Consider the following 18,731-nt stretch of genomic DNA (forward strand, 5'->3'; position numbering starts at 1 on the left):
TTATTTCTTATTTATTTTAATTTATCTTTTTTTTATTTCTTTTTAAATATGTATTTATCAGTTTTTTTCAATTAATCCTTATTCTATGTACAATTTTTTTTTATTTGATCAACATTAAGTAAGTGTATTCAATATGTTTCAGAATATAAAAATAGACTGTTTGTTAATTTAATTAATATATATTCCTTCCTCTTTTTATTGATGTTAATGTGACGACTCACTAATTTGATGCAGAAATTAAGTCCAAAAGCTGAGTGCTATTAGTTTCCTGAGTTTTTTTTTAAATCTCACAAACACTAAGTATTTTTATTTATATATTGTGAAAAAGTCAATCTATGTGTTTGTGGGTGGAATATATTCAAGGTTTTCTAAAATGAAACACAATTTAAATTGGTTTCAAAAATCCGGAACGAACAAATATTTTTAAACACAATTATGGTTTCTTAATTTGTAAAACTTTATCCTTAAATATATATTTTTAGCTTAAATACATCAGAGTGTATACATCTGGTTCACACAATATGGGGCCTACGAGTTAAAACTTCTAAGATTTATAAACTATAAAAAAAAATTGTAAACCAAATATAAGGTATTACATTGCTTCATGATTTTAAATATCTATATAGGAGCCTCCCATTAAGCGAGCATAATAGCGGGAATAGCTCTGCTCGGTCTCTGCCGAAACACGTAAAGTGTACAAAACAGCGGTCAGTACACGCACACACACATTGTATTGTGCGTCGACCGCTGGTTAAGATGGTTGTATAAACTGTAGGATATGATGTGCCTCGATTAGAGTCATATATCTTAAACTATATATGACTCTTATCGAGGCACATCATATCCTACAGTTTATACATTTGAAGGGGGACAAACACAAATTATGTACCTAATCATCATCATCATCATCATCATCGTCTATAACAATTATTTGCGATGACTGCAGGACGGGGTCCCGTGGTGCCGTATGCTAGCCGGAACTACCCGGAGCTCTGGCGATTGCACTGGGCGGATTCCAGACGAGGTAATCGGTGTCGATGGTCAGCTTGGGCTGCTTGAACTGCGGCAGCTGGAGATGATCGTGTATGGTCTTGGCCGTCACGCAGATGACGTTCTGACCCTTCCAGTACTTGATCATCTTCATGGACTGCAGCGTGTAGATGATGTCGTCGTGGGTGATGCCGCTCATATCGCTTAGCTCCTTGATGGTGATCTGCTCGGGGGCACAGCGGTTCTTCATCAGATCCAACAGCGTATACGCCCAATAGCTGCGGTAACTCAGCCTTCCCAGGTCTGAGAGCGGCTTCTCTGGACTGCCGATGACACCCTCCTTGCGCGACAGCTCATAGCTAAAGGCGATCAACAGCTTACCGAATCCCTTGCGCTGATGCGGCGGCAAGACGAGAATGCAGGCCACATTATTGTTGTCCAGTGACTTCTTCTCCTTGGAGAAGTAGCCCACAATGTGGCTGCCCTCCTTGTCCGTCTCGCACAGGATGTAAAAGAAGAACGGATCCATGTCAAAGTACAAGACCTTGTGGTCCAGAAACAGCTTGGCCGTCAGGCAGAGCAGCTGGCAGTACAGTGACTCCTCCTTGCCGTTCACCTCGTAGATGGATATGTTACCCTTGCGGTAGATCTCCCTTCCGGGTGGTCTCCTCCGGTCGCATTCGTACAGATGATAAGCGTAGCTCTCCCTGAACCGCATGTACTTTAGGCAGTATTCGCAAACATAGAGGATACGAGCCTTGCCATACTCCTCGGGAAAGGGACTAAAGTACCAGGTGTCAATCTCATAGTTGCCAAACTGCAGCTTGTCGATGTACTTGATCTTGGTAATGGACTCGTGCTCCTTCTCCAGCGCCGCCTGCGAGGCAGTCAACTCCGCATGGCTCTTCTGCACGTGGTTAATCTCATCATATCGTCGCTTCTGGTAGCGTGTCATCTTGCGGTCGCTGTAGTCGTAGCGATTGTTTTCACAATACGACAGATAGTAATCCTTGTTGCCCGCCCGCTTTTGCCGCTCGGAGGAGGCAGCTGCCGCTGCGGCTGCCTGTTGAGCCAGCATTTCTCTGCTGGTACTGGGCTGATCGGGGGCCATTGGTGGAGCCGGCAGAACGGTAATGCCACCCAAATCATCCGCATTGTCCGATATCCGATGCCGGCCCACCCAGCCATCCAGGCGGCGATTCAGGCCCACATAGTGTACGTAGTACTCATCGGGACAGGCAGGATTGTCCGTTGTGCGGGATTGCAGAACCTGGCCGCGATGCACGGTGCCATCCTCGCGCCGTATGTAGTAGATCTTCTCGGGGTTTTCGCTTATATCGATCTTCCGCATCATCGGATCTCCGCCCGTTGTGATCACCGTCTCCCTGGAGGTGCTGTCGTGCTCCATGGTCATTGCATCGTCCTCATCCTCCTCCTCCTCATCGTCGTCATCCTCGCTACTGCTCGTCTCGGTGCTGTCATCGGAAATGGCCTCCACATTGGCGCTGAGTACGGTCTGGATGGGCAGCACGACGGCGGGCGGTGGCATTTTTCGCTGCCGGGGATCACGGGGCGCCAAGCGGGTGGGCAGACCGGGGACCTCCGGCATATAGCGGACACGCATATACGTGGACAAACCAACGGCGGGAGGCTCCTCGCCATCGTCGGTGGGCGAGGCGGGCGTCTCGGGGACTTCTTCATCAGCAGGAGAAGGTGGTCGCAGGGCCGGCAGTTGTAGTGACATGTGGGATCCACTGTTGATACGCAGAGGAGCAGGAATTGTGACCACCTCGGTAATAATGGCCTTGGCGGGCGCATTGGGATCCATGGCGTAGTCGTTTATATTTGACCCACTGCCATAGGTATTAATGTCAGCCACGCAGATGACCGTATTGGAGGAGGGCTCATCCTCGGTGTCAATGTCTCGGTCAACCTCCACTTCCTGCTCTTGCGCCTGCAACTCATCCTGATCCTGATCCTGATGCGGATGCTGATGCTGAACCGGCTCCTCATCCACCTGCTCCACCTGGCCCTCTTCCTGCTGCTGCTGATGATGATGATGCTGCTGCTGCTGCTCCGGTTCTGGGGGCGCCTCCTCCGCCTCACTGATATCGTCGTAGCGGGAAGAGCTGGATGTACTGGTGGAACTGGTTGAAGTGCTGCTCGTCGGCGTACTGTCCTCCGAAATGGGACTGATGTCGCGAGGTGGTCGCTTCGCCGGTGGCTCCGACTCCACATTCACCTCTGTCTGGGCACCGCTGAGGTCCAGCGACTGGTCCGCCGACTGATCCGACCCGCTGACATCCAGACTGGCGTTCAATTCGGCCGCAGCATCTTCGACCGGCGTCCTCGGAGGACCGCCCATTGTGTACACTTCGCTGGTCTCCTGTTCCGGTTCCTGCTCGTGCTCCTCCTCCGGCGGCCGCTCCTCCGCGTGGCCCGCGCTGGCCGGTTGTTCCAGCTCCGCGTCAGACATCCTTGCCCGCTCGATTCCTCGAATTGCCTCTTTTCCCCACTTTTTTTCCGCAATTACACGAAATTCTACGCGTTGTCTATTGTTACGTAGCGATGACACTCGTCGGCCGATTATTCGGCGTCAGTTATCGATATTTTGGGCGCGTATTGCAATTCACTTTCTAGAGATTTCTTTTAATTCAATTCCGTTTACTTAACCCTTGTGATTTATATTTTATATTTTTTAGTAAATAAAATTAAAGAACATTCAAAAATAATACTTTTTTCCACATATAATAAAAATCATAAGTTGTGCTCTTGAGTAAATAAAGTAATACTTAAAATTTTAAATTGGAATCTTAAAGATTTCTTTTTTTTTTAACTAATTATAAATTAATTTTTTTTTTAAATTATTGACTTATAATCTTGTATTTTTATTATTTATTTTGTAACTTTATTATTTGTTATTTTTGCATTTTCATTTTCAATGGACAAATTAGATATCTCTTTTTCGAAACTAATCTAAAATATTTGACTTATTATCTTGTATTTTGTATTATTTTATCTTATATAATATATTTACTACCCCGCTTGTTTATTTATTTGTTTGTCAATGGATAAAAGTAATTAGCCTTTGCACTTTACTTATTAAATGTTTTTCATTTACCCCTAAAATATTAATTTAACACATTTATACCCTTAGACCAAAAAAGAAATAATAAGTACATAGTTTCCAAATTTTTATTGAACATCTAACCTACAGAAATAACGCGCAAACAATTACTGGTAGTTTATGTGTGTATATTGCTAAATACAGACAGCTAAAAGCACGGTATGAATTTGGAATTCTTAAAAAATCTTAAATGCATCGATAACAAATGAAGAGTCGAGGTTCTCTGTTAGGTGAGGGTGATGCAGATTTCAATTTGCAATATGCTGAAAATATGCATTATTGAGAGACCATTACATAACCCCGTCGAGTATAGATCAGATCGTGGGTTTCCGTACATATATAAGTTATATATATATATATATATCTATATAAATGTGACGCGTGTTCTCGCTATGGCCACTTGTTCGACAATAAGGATTTGGATTTGGATTTCCATCACATCAAGTGTTGACTAGGATGATCCCGATGATCCCAAGTTGCAAGCTCTTTGGCTGGCTGACTAGCGTAGGTTAAGCTGTCTCTGCTGGCCGCGATCGTAGAAAAGCAGATAGGCGGGCACGCTCAGCACCTCATCGATGCTCACCTCGCGCACAATCGTATCGGAAGTGTAGAACCACCTGGGGATTGGGATATACATCAGAATTAGGGTTATTGCTGAAAACATGGTGTAGTAGGCATCCTACCGGTGGGCATTCCGCAGGGAGCCACGCCTGTAGGTCACAAAGTGACCGCTGTTCGCCTCGCCCGAGTGCACCACCACGGCCAGCAGGCGGTACAGATTCTTGGGGAACATCGTGCCGAAGCCCTCGCCGCCACCCACTCCATTGTTCATCGGCAGGCTGGAGGAATACAGCGACATCGTGGAGCCCCAGGGAGTGCCAGCCTGGAAAAATAGAGAAATGTATCATAATCTTAACAAGATAAATCGCTGGATAGTCCTATTTTACCCGAATTTATAACCCTAGCTACTATATTGAATGATAGTAAAATAGAAAATCTAAACAATATAAATATGATAGATGACGTAACCTGTAATAACCTTTAAAGATACACAAAATATGTAAAAAGCCTTATATAACAGAATCTATATTTTAAAAATACTTCACTTAAAATCATTTAAAAGTACAACATATCTACACAAATGAGATAAGGAAAGAGCTACATTTCCTGATGGATATATGACTTTAAATCAAATAGTACAAATTTAATAATAGAGAGGAATATAAATATAACCTTACAAAATCTTTAGTATACAAATATCTATAAATACCAACTAAAATAACTTTTTCTGCCCAAAATCTAACCAAAACCCCCCGATTTTAGCTAGCAAAAACCTTTATTATAAGGCACACGTGATGAAGGCTCACCTGGCTGTTGAGATGCGGCTGAACGAAGCTGTACGGCGCCATGGAAAGGCTCTCGGGGAAGTGTACGTAGTCCTGTCGCTTGCACACCTGTCCAGTTGGCAGCCACACCGTCCTCGCCACATGGATGCACAGGCAAGCCGGCAGCTTGGCAAACGTAACCGACTTGGTGTGCGTGGTCGTCTCATTGCAGGAGTCGCACTTAACGTCGCTCAGATCCTCCGAGGTGATATAATCGCTGAGCAGGTGGCCCAGACTCAAGCCAGTCCTGCGCTGCGGCGGCAGATTCAAGGTGATGCTATCGAATTTATCATACCGCACTGCCGACTTGGAGCCGCAGCCATTGCAGACGATCTGTGCGCCCATGGCGCCCTGAAACGGATGCGCCACCTGGCTGGGCATCATATTCGACCAGATGGACACACGACCGGGTCCGCGATGCAGGCGCTCCAGCGAACGACACGAACTGGACACGCGGCGATTGAGGCCCTCCTCCTGTTGGGAATGTGGAAGCCGCGGCCGAGATAAACGCTCACCACCCAATGTCGGTGTGGCCAGGGACTCCAGCTCACTGGCCAGCGGGAAGCCAAAGGGTGTACCCGGCGAAACGGCATCCAGGAGGGATCCCAGGCGATCGTTGCCCTCGCGTTCGCAAACGGAGGCCGGCGAATCCGGGGTGTGAGCCTCGGAACGCACTAATCGCTGCAAACTGGTGCTCTCATCGTACTCCATATTAAGGAAATCGGTGAGCATGGCACTCGAGGGTCTGTTAGGTTGGTCCCCGATCCTCTGGCTGGCTCCCAGACCCGCTGCCATGGAGCTAATCGGTCGAAAGCCTCCCACCGGAGTGGCTGTGCCCGCAAAGCTGCTGGTCTCATCGTTATCCGTGGGCAGAGCATCCGATAGACAGCCCACGGGATGCGGGCGTATGGCTTCCTCCTCCAGGGAGGACAATAGTACGTGGAACAGCTCATGGGCATCGTGCTCCTCCTGCGGAATGACCCAACCGAGGGCATTTAGTGCACGCAGAACGGCGCCCGGGGAATGGGGATCGCCGCGCAAGGTGGCATGCGTCCCGTTGACCACCTCCAGGGTGTTAAGCATCGAGGTGATCAGGCTCTTGCGATCCGGCGAGGCATTATTGTACAACTGCAGCCAGGCGATGAACTGAGGACATGCGGCCATGGCCTGGAGCAGGGTGTTCAGGAAACAGGTGCGCCCAAAGTTGTGGAGTCCGGCGATTTGGCCGCGTCGTTGGCGCAACCGAGAGCCTGCAAGTGTCTGAGTTACCAGGGATATCGCTGGAATACACCATATAGATCGACTCACCCGAGGGACCCCAAAAAACGAAGGCTCCCACCACGGCGGCCACCGTCACTCCGGCGGCCATCAGAATCTTCTCGCTCTCCATGGCTTTCCAGTTGGGTTTTCCGTTGCCAGAGACCTACAGCATGGAGGCCCAATGTCCGGGGGCTCCTGATCCCGCTGCGATCACACACAGATCACCAATTATACCTGAAAATTTTGACTTGACCGAAAAAAATTGTTGTGTCTGTGGCTGTGTTGTAAAGCGCTTCAATTGTTAACACCACTGCAAGCGGCCATTACGCAACACTGGCGCGCTGTTATCGTTATCGTTGAGGCAAGGAAATAATCAAGGTTTACGCACTGGAATTGAATAGTTTGAAAATGACAGTTAATGCTGAGAAAATTAATGTAATAATAAAACAGGGATCGAGTTCATTTGCTAGCTTAGATTTTTATGTTCAAATGTTTGAACAACTGTATAAAAACTAAACAAATGGGAAAGAAATCATAGATACCCCATAGATATAAAGAAATTTCTCAAATATTTTACATAGTTAGTTCCTGGTGTCAAGAAAAGTTTATTCACTGTTAACAATATTTTACTGTGGTGGAGTGATATAAAACTTTTACAAGTTTTAGTAGCAACCCAATTACATATATAAATATAATTTCTAAATAAATATATAATAATATATATAATTAAGTTCGTTATTTCCAATGGAGTGAAAGTGAACCCAAATAAAAGTCACTACATTTTATGATTTTAAAAATGATTAATCTGTTGAGCCATTTTCCCTTTAAGGCCCACTGTGCCGTGTATCGATAGCGACGCCAGACTATCGACTTTCGAGGCCTATCGAACAGCTGTTACTGGAAAGGGGAAAAGGAAAAAACAAAGCAGGCACAACAAACAAAGTTTTCAAATCGAATGCAAACGGAAACATTCGGAAATCGGTCGTCGTTCGTGACAGTTCGGTTGTGATAATTTGCAGCATGAAAATAATCCTTTCGTGGGTTTGAACTTTAAAGGGATCGAAATTATTACAAAATTCGTAAGTGATTGTGGAAGGTGAATCAGCTGGGGAAATTCATACAGATTCTGGAACCTTCTCGTTTTTGCCATTTCTTCTCAAGTAAGCAATGTAAATTTACACTTTTTTTCACGCCCCCACTCCACCCACTTGCAGTGTCCTTGTGTCCATTTCCCAATTTTCCATTTTCCCCAGCTGAGACTTGCTGCGCAATTGAAAAACACCAACAACAATATAAATACAGACACACACACACACACACACACAAGGGTACTTAATCGCTTCTGTTTTCGTTGCTGCTTTATTGCGCCGTTTGTTTATGTCTTCCATTCGCTGTGTGGCCGTTGTGCAATTTGCTCCCATTTTCCACATTTAATTTTGGAAACTGTGCCACGCTGCTCGCCAAATTGCACATTCTAGATTTTTCGAGAAAATTCGAAAGTGTTACCTTTAATTTTCCTTTCAAATCTTAAGCGTTTTTTTCTTTGTCTCCTTGTTCCACAACCACATGCGCACACTTACAAACACACACTTGTTAGGTCTGTGTGTGTGTGCGAGTCACGTTTAACGGTTTTATTCCGTGTGCTCGTGTGTTTACAGTGGGTATTGCCTAACAACTACATATTTCGAAAGCGTCTTTCGAAAAATTATTTTTGGCCATGAAATGTGAAGACAGAATTTGATTTCGAAACATTTAATTTTATAATGATCTAAAAATAATTAATTTTTTAACTTGGAGGGTTGAAGGTTGAAGAACAAGAAGCATTTTATTTATATTTTGTATATATCTCGGTTTATTTTTGTAATTTTACAAATCTTGTATATTTATAAGAAACATTTTTAAATTTAAAGTCTTGATATAGGTTCAGTTTTTATGATAAGAACATTTGTACAAATCAATTTGATAAAAATTAACAAATCAATTTGATAAAAATTATTTTTGGGTGTGAAAACATATTACAATTTTTGTTTTAGAACAATGTTGTTAGCTTGAATACTGAGCACTAGCTGAAATATACTTTTTTAAAACAAGGCTTCAATTTAAAGTCATATTAAGTTCTTATGTCCAGGTTTTCTTTAGATTTTTAAAAAGAATTAAAAGAATTTTGAATGTCAAACTTTTCCATATTTTCAAATGATAATCTCTATGTTTAGTTCCAGAACTTAAAACTGCTCATAATATTCCCCTTTTGTTAAACCATTACTATATTTATTTATGCCTGAATATAGTATTATCAATATTACTTAATATTTACATATCTACATTTTCTTAAGTATGTAATAAGTATATTTTAAATCGGAAAAGTCCTACGGCAGCCAAAAAAAAAACTGAAATATTCTGCAATTTTGAAATAAATATATTATATTGGTTAAATTGTTATTTTTTATAGCGTCATTGAAATATCTGAACATTTATTCAGACTTTTAAATTTATATATTGATCACAATATTCCCATACTATATCCTTAAAAAACATGTATCATATTGACTTGTACTCGACATTCACTGTATCTGAAACCCCCTTTTTCCCAGGCGAACTGACCCCGAGCGGAGCTTCAGCGACGACCTCGAACAAAGAACAAAGAAAGCGCGACTGCAGTTTCCACTGCCATATTGCCATAAAGCCATATATATAACTGGCTCTAACCGGTGGCAACCAAATTCGCATTTGGTCAAAACCAGTTGCTGCTGCAGCTGCCTAACGTCGCACTTCCGCTAGAAAAAACAGACAACAAAGAGTTGGGATTGGATATGGATGCCCAGGAGAATAGGAATGGACAGACGGGTCCTTCAGCTGACCAGGATGAGCTGGAGGAGCTGCGGATGAGGACGGACAGCGAGAGCTCCGTGGACAGCATGACGCGCTTTGTGCTGCCCAGCTTGGATGGCACTCCGCCGAAGATCGTGACCCTGGACGAGGTGTCCAGCATGTTCAAGAACCTGCGGAACATGGAGCTGGCCCACGAGATAGCCCTCAATCCGGAGTTCAAGCTGCAGAAGTACGAACCGCCATCGGATAGGTGAGAACGCAACTTAATCAAAATGGGAGTTCCATCTTAAATATACCCCTTTTTATCTAAACAGCTTGGAGGGCGCCATCAAGAAGATGGTGCACAAGGCCTTCTGGGATCTGCTGCGCCAGCAACTGGACCGCCAGCCGCCATCGTATGACCAGGCCATCCGTCTGCTGGCCGAGATCAAGGAGTGCTTCCCCCAGCTTCTGTCGCCCAACAACGAACGCGCTTTGGCCCACATCAATGAGGTGCTCGATGACTCCGTAATCCGCCAGCAGGCGGAAAAGGGCACCCTTGACTTCCGGTCATATGCTAACTTTGTGATCAACATCCTCTCGCGATCCTGTTCGCCAGCCCGCGACGAAGCGGTGGCTGCCCTAAAGGAGATTGACGATGTGGTGGATACATTCCGCAGCATCCTAGAGCTGATGAGCCTGATGAAGCTCGATATGGCCAACTTTATGCTGGCATTGGCGCGCACCGAGATAGCCGCCAATTCGGTGCAGTATGAGAAGGAGAAGTTTAGCAAGTACTTGCGAGAGTTCCATGGCAATGGTGCGTCTGGTTTAAAGACTCATAGGCAGCCTAGTAACTTGTCTTTCTTGTCCCATTCCAGCTGGCTTTCCGGCCACCGAGGATTGGCTACAGCGTCATCGCTCTAGCAGCCACGATGAGACCATTTACAATGCCTATATGCAGTTGATTGACTATCCGGCGGATAAGGAGTTCCCGGAACTGCTGCGCATCGACAAGGAGCGTTTCGCCGGCCTGAGTTGGCGTGCCCAGCGTTTGATCCTGTGCGCCTCGCTCATCTCGATTGCCCAGAGCACACCCATTATTTCGCAGCGTCGCGAGAATCGCATCAAGCTGGCCCAGCAGCTGGACATCATTGTGCAGGATGTCAAGAACCAGGAGTGGGTTTCCATATCCTCTAGCCAAGCACGGGTTTAAGTTTTGTTTTTTGCTTGTATTTATAGCCAAGTAGCCACTGCCATCGAAAGTTGCTACGAGCAGATTCGCTCGTTCGTTAACAAGGCTCTGGAGCAGGAGAACATGCCGGCCATGAGTGATGCCGACCAGGCGGCCCTCAAGAACCAGGTGCTCAAGCTGGCCAACAAGGCCTCTCCGGTGCCCAGTTTAATGGGTGAGTTTAGTAAAGCTTTAAGCTGAGTGTAAAAGAAGTTACACCTTACTTAAACCCATTTCTAGAAGGTGTATTAGAAATTCCTTTCTTTCTTTAGTAGTTATCTCTGGTTAAGATTTCAAATTTGGACGACTAGAAAATGGGTTACTTTTGCTAGTAATAGCTTTATACAATTTATAAATAATGTTTTTAAGGATTTTTGTGGGTGTTTTAGCAAAACTAAACTTGTATGTAAAATTAAAAAAAATTAACAGCTCTATATAGATAATATATTATCGATTTTAAGGATTATAGTGGGTGATCTAGAAATTTATTTGTTAGCCTAAATATGTGGCTCAGTACCAAATTGTTATGAAAAAATTAAAATTTCGACGATTAGAAAATTGATTTTTATAGTGATTATTACTTGTGCTGGCAACAGATCTATATAAATTAAAAACATTCAAGGGATTCTATTGGCTGTTTCAGAAACTCTTTTCCTAGCATGACTATTAAGATTAGTACTAATTTGTGTTGAAAAATTGAAATTGCGATGTCTAGAAAATGGGATTTTAAAGTTTTTATTACTTGCGCTTGTAACAGATTCTTTATATAGGTAACAAAATATCAAGTGATACTTGTTTTATTTATTTTTTAGCCAATATTATTCGGTTAAGTACTAATATGTGGTTAAAAATTTAAATTTCGACCAGTAGAAAATGGGTTTTTAAAGTCAATATTACTTGTTCTTGTAGCATTTTTATACAGATGATAAATTATGAAGCGACTCCTATTTTTAAGGATCATATTGGATGTATTAGAAATTCCTTTCTTTGTGTGCTTATACTACTGTATAAACTGTGGACAAAAATTCAAGTTTCGACAACTAGAAATGGTATTTTTATAGTGATTATTACTTGTGATTATACCCAATTCATAGAGATAAGTTTAAAATGTATTTTCCTTATAATTACTCTTTGTTTATTTTTTGCAGCCAAGCGGTTGGATGGCTATGTGCGGGTGACCCTCCGCTCCAACGGAAGCATTCCGCCGCCGCCATCTGGATTCGTGGATTTCCAGGAGGAGCTGGTTGCATTTATAGCCTCGTTCCGTCGCCTTGTGTCCTACAACCATGCCGTTTTCGGGGAGCACTTCCACAAGATCCTCAACAAGGCCATGGGCGACGAGGAAACCGAGTCCACTACTCCCCCAACAGGCAGTGGAATAACCGCTGGCCAGGCTCAGACTGCCAAACCTTAGGGCGGAGTGGAGATGATTCGTCTTAGGCAATACAGAACTATTTAGCATACAACACTCAGATACACCTGTTACAAACAATCGAAGGATGGAAAAGATCTGATGTTGAGGCAATTGGAGCGACGGAAGGCGGAAGGCATCTCCCTGGAAAAGGAAGCGAGCAGATTCTACGTTTCTCCCAATATCACCAATGATTTTTCATGTGACGTGACACTTGCGTAGAAACCTCTAACGCACACCCGTAACCACCAAGTAGAACCCACAAATCCCGAGAGCCCAGTCCTGGAAAACCCATTGGGATCTGTGGGGCGTCTGTGATAACACGTATATTCAAGATAGAATCCTTTTGTGGGGCTTACGAAAGCGAACTCGATTGTGTGTGCTCCTCATCTCACTTTGACCAGATACAGTTCCGGTCATCGACTAACCACATTTCTAACCCTCTACATCCTTAGTTACAATAAAAACATAGATTATATTATACATGTGTATGTTAACCCCCTGGAATAATCCTATTTTTAGACACATGTTTGTATTCTTTATTGAATTTAGTTTAAAGGTTCTATTGATCAATGGTGTTTCGACTGCGTGAATCGTGCAATTGGCAGCCGGACACATATGTATGTGCGTGCATTAAGATATATCTTTATCTAGTTTACCAATATTCTGAATAAATGAAATTAAACTGATTTGGATTAATTGTTTTTATTTATAGAAAAGGACAAATGTGTATTTGTTTTAAAATTAATGTAATTTATTTTCTTTATGCATAACTTTATTATAACAATGCATATTTTTATTTTACTAATAACCTTTGTAAAGGAAATAACAAGATATATTTTAAATATTTACACCCGCGTAATCGAACTATCGAATATTAAAAAAGGTTGCCAGATCAGGAAAACTAGGTGGCAGGCTTTGAGCAAGTTCCGCTAGGTGACGCTTACTTTGTTGCCATACTTTAAATAATTTCTTATATTTACAAATATAAGCCTTTAAGTAGCAATGCTTATTATTATTTTTATTTCAGGCCTAGTTATTAGTAGTTTTTAAAAATAATGACAAACTTAAAATAAAATGACAGAGCTGCCAGATCAAAGAAATAGAATTGCTTTAAATTTCAGTAGATGGCGCCATTACAACGGTTGCTCAAATTTGTACTAGTTTAAATTAGATCTTTCAACTTTTTTTTTTTGTGAAAAAGTTTAAATGTACTGTTAGAATATGCAGCTCCTTAAGCTTTTTAAATACTATTATAAATACAGCAAATACAAAATATGTTAACGAATGTCTATCAATTGCCCTTGTCCCATTTATAAATTCGGCATTAATGACCTCGCCTTATTTCCATTTGCAATTTAAGTTTCGCTTTCGATTTACATTTTCCCCATTTACGTTTGCTTTTGTTTTTTGCCCTTATTTGGCTATCTAGGCGTAGCAAGTGCCTCACAAAAAGCTAATAAAACCACTGGTGCAATGTGGGTATTTCGATCGCTGAGTATCTAGAACTCATTCACGCGGAAAGTGGAGATGTCATCGATTCGAAATCGATATCACATGGAATCAATGTTTTCAGGGCCAAGCTTATACGAAATCCCCCAAAAAATCCCCAACTTGACCAGAATATTTATCATCATTACTTTATTAAAATCATTTCCCCTTTTTTCGCCCCCAAAAAACCCTCAAACGATATTGCGTAATCCCTTAGCTATATCTTATCGAGGGAACGGAACGGAATGGATCGTTACCATTATCATTACCGTTAGCCGGTTGCCATGACGTTGATAAAGCGCCCGAGAATCGTCCGCCGATTAGATTAACAGCCCGTTCTGCTTGTGGTTCCATTTTCTTATGACCCAACAACTTTACCGCTTTATAGCCACTATACCAAAGTGATATATGCTTTCTATGTATATAGCACAACTGAAGAGGTGATTTGGTTCTTTTACTGGGGGCTATAACACCTGAGGTTCTTCGAATTGGGGAATTACTGAAATCCAATTCGATGGATGAGATCATTGGAGATTGCTTAAGGTTTTAATTTCTTCCAAATTATACCATCCATAGGACACATTTAAACATAATTTTTACAACCAAATAAATAGTTTAGAAAAAAATCTACAGATTATTTAAAAATCATTTAGTTGTGCGTCAGTTTGAGATACGTAACATAAAAATAATAATAATTATCGCATCATGACGCAGGTTACGGGGTTTCGATAAGATACGCCCTATATGGTACTCACGTAGTATTATAAAACCTGGAAAAAGCAAACCACATACAATTTCGTTGATCAAGCAAAAATTTCATTTGGCATCTGTAGGTTTTTTTATCATCACAAGACAATAAGAACATTTTTCTTATCGATATACATATGTACCCCGTCTACTGTCCCATTGATCATAAATGTCACTGCTGATTGACTGCCTTATAGAAAAATAGAAACCGAATGGAACCACAGACCTTGAACGATCATTGGTGATATGGAAAAATCGACAAGAGAATTACACGAAATTGGAAAATTGAAGAAGAAGAATGCGTGATAGAAGTGTTTCAAAACAAATTGAGACCGAGGTTCGATTATTCCTGATATGACCTTCGATAATTGGGCTAACCTTACATAAGAAAATTACATGATAAGTGAATGGAATGTTGAGATTATAAAAAGTTCTTTTGGTATGGGTGCTACTTGCCTGGTAAATTCAGTGGGGATTATTTTTACCAGATAATTGCACTAAAATTGCTTAGAATTGGTTTCGTTGGGATGCAATTAGTTTGCCCCAATAAGTGTGCTTTAAATTGGTTAAATAGCGCATTCTATATGCAAATTACAGCCAAGGTCTAATCGAATTTTCGTAAATAACCTAGAGAATTGTAGGGTTAAGGAATGATATCTTCAACATTCCATAATACTCCAACTCTCTAAAAAAATTCTATAAAAAATTTGTTCTACAGCAATGGTTAGATTTTCTATCCCGTCATTTGTAAGTAATCAAAATGAACGTAAAGATAATATATCTAAAAGAGTATTACCGGATTTTTGGTATTAATACCTAGAAAATCGGAAGATATTATATTATAAACCGGATTTTAACATTTTAAATGAAAGCCTGCTGTAGATTTGTCCTAGGAATGTACTCGAAGCGCCCCTTAAAGCTCTTTAACCTTCATGATGGGTATTTACAGAAGGTCGGGTCAAGCAGGGTTATATATATAGATGTGTATCATATATACATATGTATATTTGCAGAGAGAAAAAGAGGAAGAGAGCGGCCGGCAAAAGATTGGAAGGCATGTGAATATTTGCACGTGCTTTGGATGAGAGCAGCGCAGGCGTCCTACCGTTATTTCTTCGCCACTCTCCCTCTCTCCAAGTCTCTCTTTTCGGGGTAAGTTTCCCCTGGATGCGGCGAATTCTGCGAAAACCACCACCGTTATTATTGCATTGCCAATCTAATACACCACACCTAGCTGCCCACACCCCCAATTCACCAGCCCTTTCCAAAAGATGCAGTAAAAGAGAAAAAGAGAGAGAAAAAGAGAAATGAAAACAGCTGCAATTGATGATAATGATAATGATAAGAATATGCAAAAACGCACATAACTGTAAATGCCGGAGTTAACCTTTTGAACTTTGACATTGCGAGCTGAAATTTGCGCTCTGTAATGAGCAGCTTATTGGCTTAACCTATAAGATTAGAATTATAGAGACTAAATTATAGAGAAGGTATTTATGTAACCTTTGCAATTCGAGAATCTTAAGACTATAAAAATATATCTTTTATGAGATAATCTTTAAAGCTAAAATATATTTGTATAGGCTGTGGTTTAGAAATAAAAAATATATATGATGTATGTTAGATACAGAAACCTCTTATTGAGAGGCTTCACTTTACGGCCTTTTATGTAAACTTTTATACGCTGCATCAGCTGTGTACATCGATGCGTACATAATGTGCATTGCCAACATAGACACTTACATACATAGATACATGCGTATACTATATAGAACAGCTTCTGCGCTCTGAGTTAGTTTTTCCCGCTTTACAATGCTCTTTTTGGCCCGATGAATTTCCATGCCCTTTTTTAGACAAAACCGTGAGCTCCAAATGGGTTTTCACTTTTTTTCGAGTCCCCCAAACAAGTGGTGGAGCGTAGGATTTTACATGACCATAAAATGAATACATAGTACATAGTATATACATTCAAGAAACTTCTAAGATGTTTTGGATTCAAGTCGAAGCTTTCTTATGAAATCTATCTGAAATATATTTTCTAAAACTCCGTTTTTGAACAAAATAACATAAAAGATAATAAAATGAATCCTAAAATGAATATATTCTTTTGTGGAAAATGAATCATGTGTCTGTATGCGTGCTGGCTAATCCATCTAGTGGTTAATCCGTCTTGATCACTTTTCCAGCCAAATAAAGATAAATCACATTTAACCACACACCTTTAACCTCCCGTTTCCCGTTTCCATTTCCACTTCCCGTTTTCCAGTGAGCCATAACATAAAGGCAATCGATCACTTTGCATTATAAATCAATGCGTGCTGGTTTACTGGAAAGTGGAAGGGGGGACCAGAGAGCGGCTTACACAGCATAAAACAAAGAGAGGGCGCCAAAGAGAGAGCTTCGACTGTTGCGTATAACCATATTTGGCTTGCATTTTCCCAACTGCAGTGAGTACATGTGAGTGTGTGCATATGTATGTATATGCTCAGCTCTCTTTGCCGCTGCAACATTCTCGCTCTCTCTCTCTCTCTCGCATGCAGAATGAAATAATAAAAATAAATTTGAACTTGAACTTCCCGCACCCGTCTCTGCGTGTACATACATATATATGTGTGTGTGTGCAGCGAGTGTGTGTAAAGTCGACGCCCCCGCCCAAAAAAAAAAACCGGCAACTAACACACCCAAATACAGTAAAAACCCTAGTAAAATAACTCGCTAAGTCGATAAACTAGTAAAATAAATAAGGTTACATTTTTAAATTTTAAATTTTTAAGTCATCCAAAAAATACAAATAGTATTTATTTAAGCCCCTAACAAAAAAAAAATTTTAAAAATTTAGTAAAATAAATGCAAGTTTTAAATTTGTTAATGTTTATGTTTCAAATAAACTTAAATATGCGGCCAAAACATCTAAAAATATTAAAAAATAATAATAATAGTAAAAATATTGGGTTAATATTAAAAATACATTTTGAATTTGTTAATTTATTAATTAAATTAAGCCCAATAAATCAAAAATACATTTAAATTTTTTGGTATACTTTATCTACCAAACAATTCCTACTTAAAAATATTTGTTCAATGTTTGTTTGAGATACAATGTTTTAAGAATATGTTATTTTTAAATACTTGTACGTAAGATAAAGGTTCGATTTAAAGACTTCCCTCTGTACTTGCCTCATACGCAAAATATTGGGTTAATACTTAAAAAAAATTAATAAAATAAATGTACATAAATTTTGAATTTGTTAATTTATAAATTAAATTAAGCCCAATTAATGAAAAATACATTTAAATTTTGTGGTATACTTTATCTACCAAACAATTCCTACTTAAAAATATTAGCAGAATGTTGGTTTGAGATACAATATTTTAAGAATGTGGTTTTTTTAAATACTTGTACGTAAGATAAAGGTTCGATTTAAAGACTTCCCCCTGTACTTGCCTCATACGCCCATTTCCACTCCTTTTTCTTCAGCCGATTCTTCTGCTTCCTCTTCATTAAAGCCCCGCTTATGGTAAAAGAATTGGTCGCGAGTCTTAAATCGAATGTCGAATCGATTTATGAAGCGACGTCTACCTGCTAAGGTCCTCCGACGATGCGATTTGAATATTAACGATTTTCGATCGCCTGTCGAGCGTATAAAACCATTTCTCATTTCGTTTTCAACTCCATTTGGTATCTTTTCCCTTTTATTTCTCCCTCTTCTGCGATCTGCGTTGCGACCGGCATTCGTAATCGCCTCCGTTTCCGTTCGAGTGACTGATCAAGTGTATATAGCATAAAATACATATCTGGTATGGAGATGAGCTTCCTCTGACAGTGGGACCATTAAAACCATATATGAAGAAGTACATTTTATAAATAAACTCGAAGATTTGGTTAATACAGTTTATTATTCAAACCAAAATATAGGTAAATATAGTTATACCATTTGATACCCAGAAATAATCATTAATCCAAGACAATAAATTAAATACCTATTACACACCATTTTTCATGTTATTGCACCTTACAATTGCAACATTCTTTAGAGCAGTGGTTTTTTTTTCTAGTCTATGGTTGCTCTAGAGCTGAATAGAACTAAAAAACGACACCGTCTCAAGGGAACACATTTTTACCGCTAGAAATCGAGCAATATGTGGGTTTTTAAGTGTTATATATTTTTTACTGCTGATAAGTTAAGGAAAACCAGAAAGAAACCGATATGTCTAATCAAAATAGTTTTTTTTTTTACCGTGATACAGAAGCACCTGACTATTGTAGTATATGGAATT

The 18,731-nt window shown here is 40.7% G+C and overlaps 3 protein-coding genes across 4 annotated transcripts; 1 reads left to right on the forward strand and 2 right to left on the reverse strand.

Annotated features, from left to right (window-relative positions):
• Positions 1–439: 439 nt before the first annotated feature.
• On the reverse strand, positions 440–3,554 carry mof (males absent on the first). Its single transcript, XM_017076251.4, has one exon. The coding sequence runs from the start codon at positions 3,464–3,466 to the stop codon at positions 971–973; it is 2,496 nt and encodes an 831-aa protein (XP_016931740.2). The 5' UTR covers positions 3,467–3,554; the 3' UTR covers positions 440–970.
• A 617-nt stretch (positions 3,555–4,171) lies between these two features.
• Usp30 (ubiquitin specific protease 30) lies at positions 4,172–7,079 on the reverse strand. Its single transcript, XM_017076183.4, has 4 exons — positions 6,811–7,079; positions 5,485–6,752; positions 4,801–5,000; positions 4,172–4,734 (listed from the first exon to the last, which is right to left on the reverse strand). Exons 1-4 carry the CDS (start codon positions 6,890–6,892, stop codon positions 4,617–4,619), a joined length of 1,668 nt encoding a protein of 555 aa, XP_016931672.1. The 5' UTR covers positions 6,893–7,079; the 3' UTR covers positions 4,172–4,616.
• A 599-nt stretch (positions 7,080–7,678) lies between these two features.
• LOC108011165 (T-complex protein 11-like protein 1) lies at positions 7,679–12,904 on the forward strand. Of its 2 annotated transcripts, none has more exons than XM_017076252.4 (6): positions 7,679–7,922; positions 9,354–9,841; positions 9,906–10,390; positions 10,452–10,749; positions 10,813–10,979; positions 11,953–12,904. In XM_017076252.4, the coding sequence occupies exons 2-6, from the start codon at positions 9,573–9,575 to the stop codon at positions 12,216–12,218; spliced, it is 1,485 nt and encodes a 494-aa protein (XP_016931741.2). In that variant the 5' UTR covers positions 7,679–7,922; positions 9,354–9,572; the 3' UTR covers positions 12,219–12,904. The 2 variants fall into 2 exon arrangements, with proteins under 2 accessions (XP_016931741.2, XP_016931742.2); XM_017076253.4 differs by having other exon boundaries at positions 7,680–7,841.
• The last annotated feature ends 5,827 nt before the right edge of the window (positions 12,905–18,731 follow it).

The sequence above is a fragment of the Drosophila suzukii genome, chromosome X, assembly GCF_043229965.1.
Source record: "Drosophila suzukii chromosome X, CBGP_Dsuzu_IsoJpt1.0, whole genome shotgun sequence".
NCBI lineage: Eukaryota > Metazoa > Arthropoda > Insecta > Diptera > Drosophilidae > Drosophila > Drosophila suzukii.

Coding starts and splice junctions, on each gene's coding strand:
- Usp30 (XM_017076183.4), bottom strand. CDS start 6,892: ATGGAGAGCGAGAAGATTCTGATGGCCGCCGGAGTGACGGTGGCCGCC. Junction 5,001..5,484: donor AGCCGCATCTCAACAGCCAG/GTGAGCCTTCAT, acceptor CTATTTTTCCAG/GCTGGCACTCCCTGGGGCTC. Junction 4,735..4,800: donor TCCCTGCGGAATGCCCACCG/GTAGGATGCCTA, acceptor CCCAATCCCCAG/GTGGTTCTACACTTCCGATA.
- LOC108011165 (XM_017076252.4), top strand. CDS start 9,573: ATGGATGCCCAGGAGAATAGGAATGGACAGACGGGTCCTTCAGCTGAC. Junction 10,750..10,812: donor CAGGATGTCAAGAACCAGGA/GTGGGTTTCCAT, acceptor TTGTATTTATAG/CCAAGTAGCCACTGCCATCG. Junction 10,980..11,952: donor TCCGGTGCCCAGTTTAATGG/GTGAGTTTAGTA, acceptor TATTTTTTGCAG/CCAAGCGGTTGGATGGCTAT.
- mof (XM_017076251.4), bottom strand. CDS start 3,466: ATGTCTGACGCGGAGCTGGAACAACCGGCCAGCGCGGGCCACGCGGAG.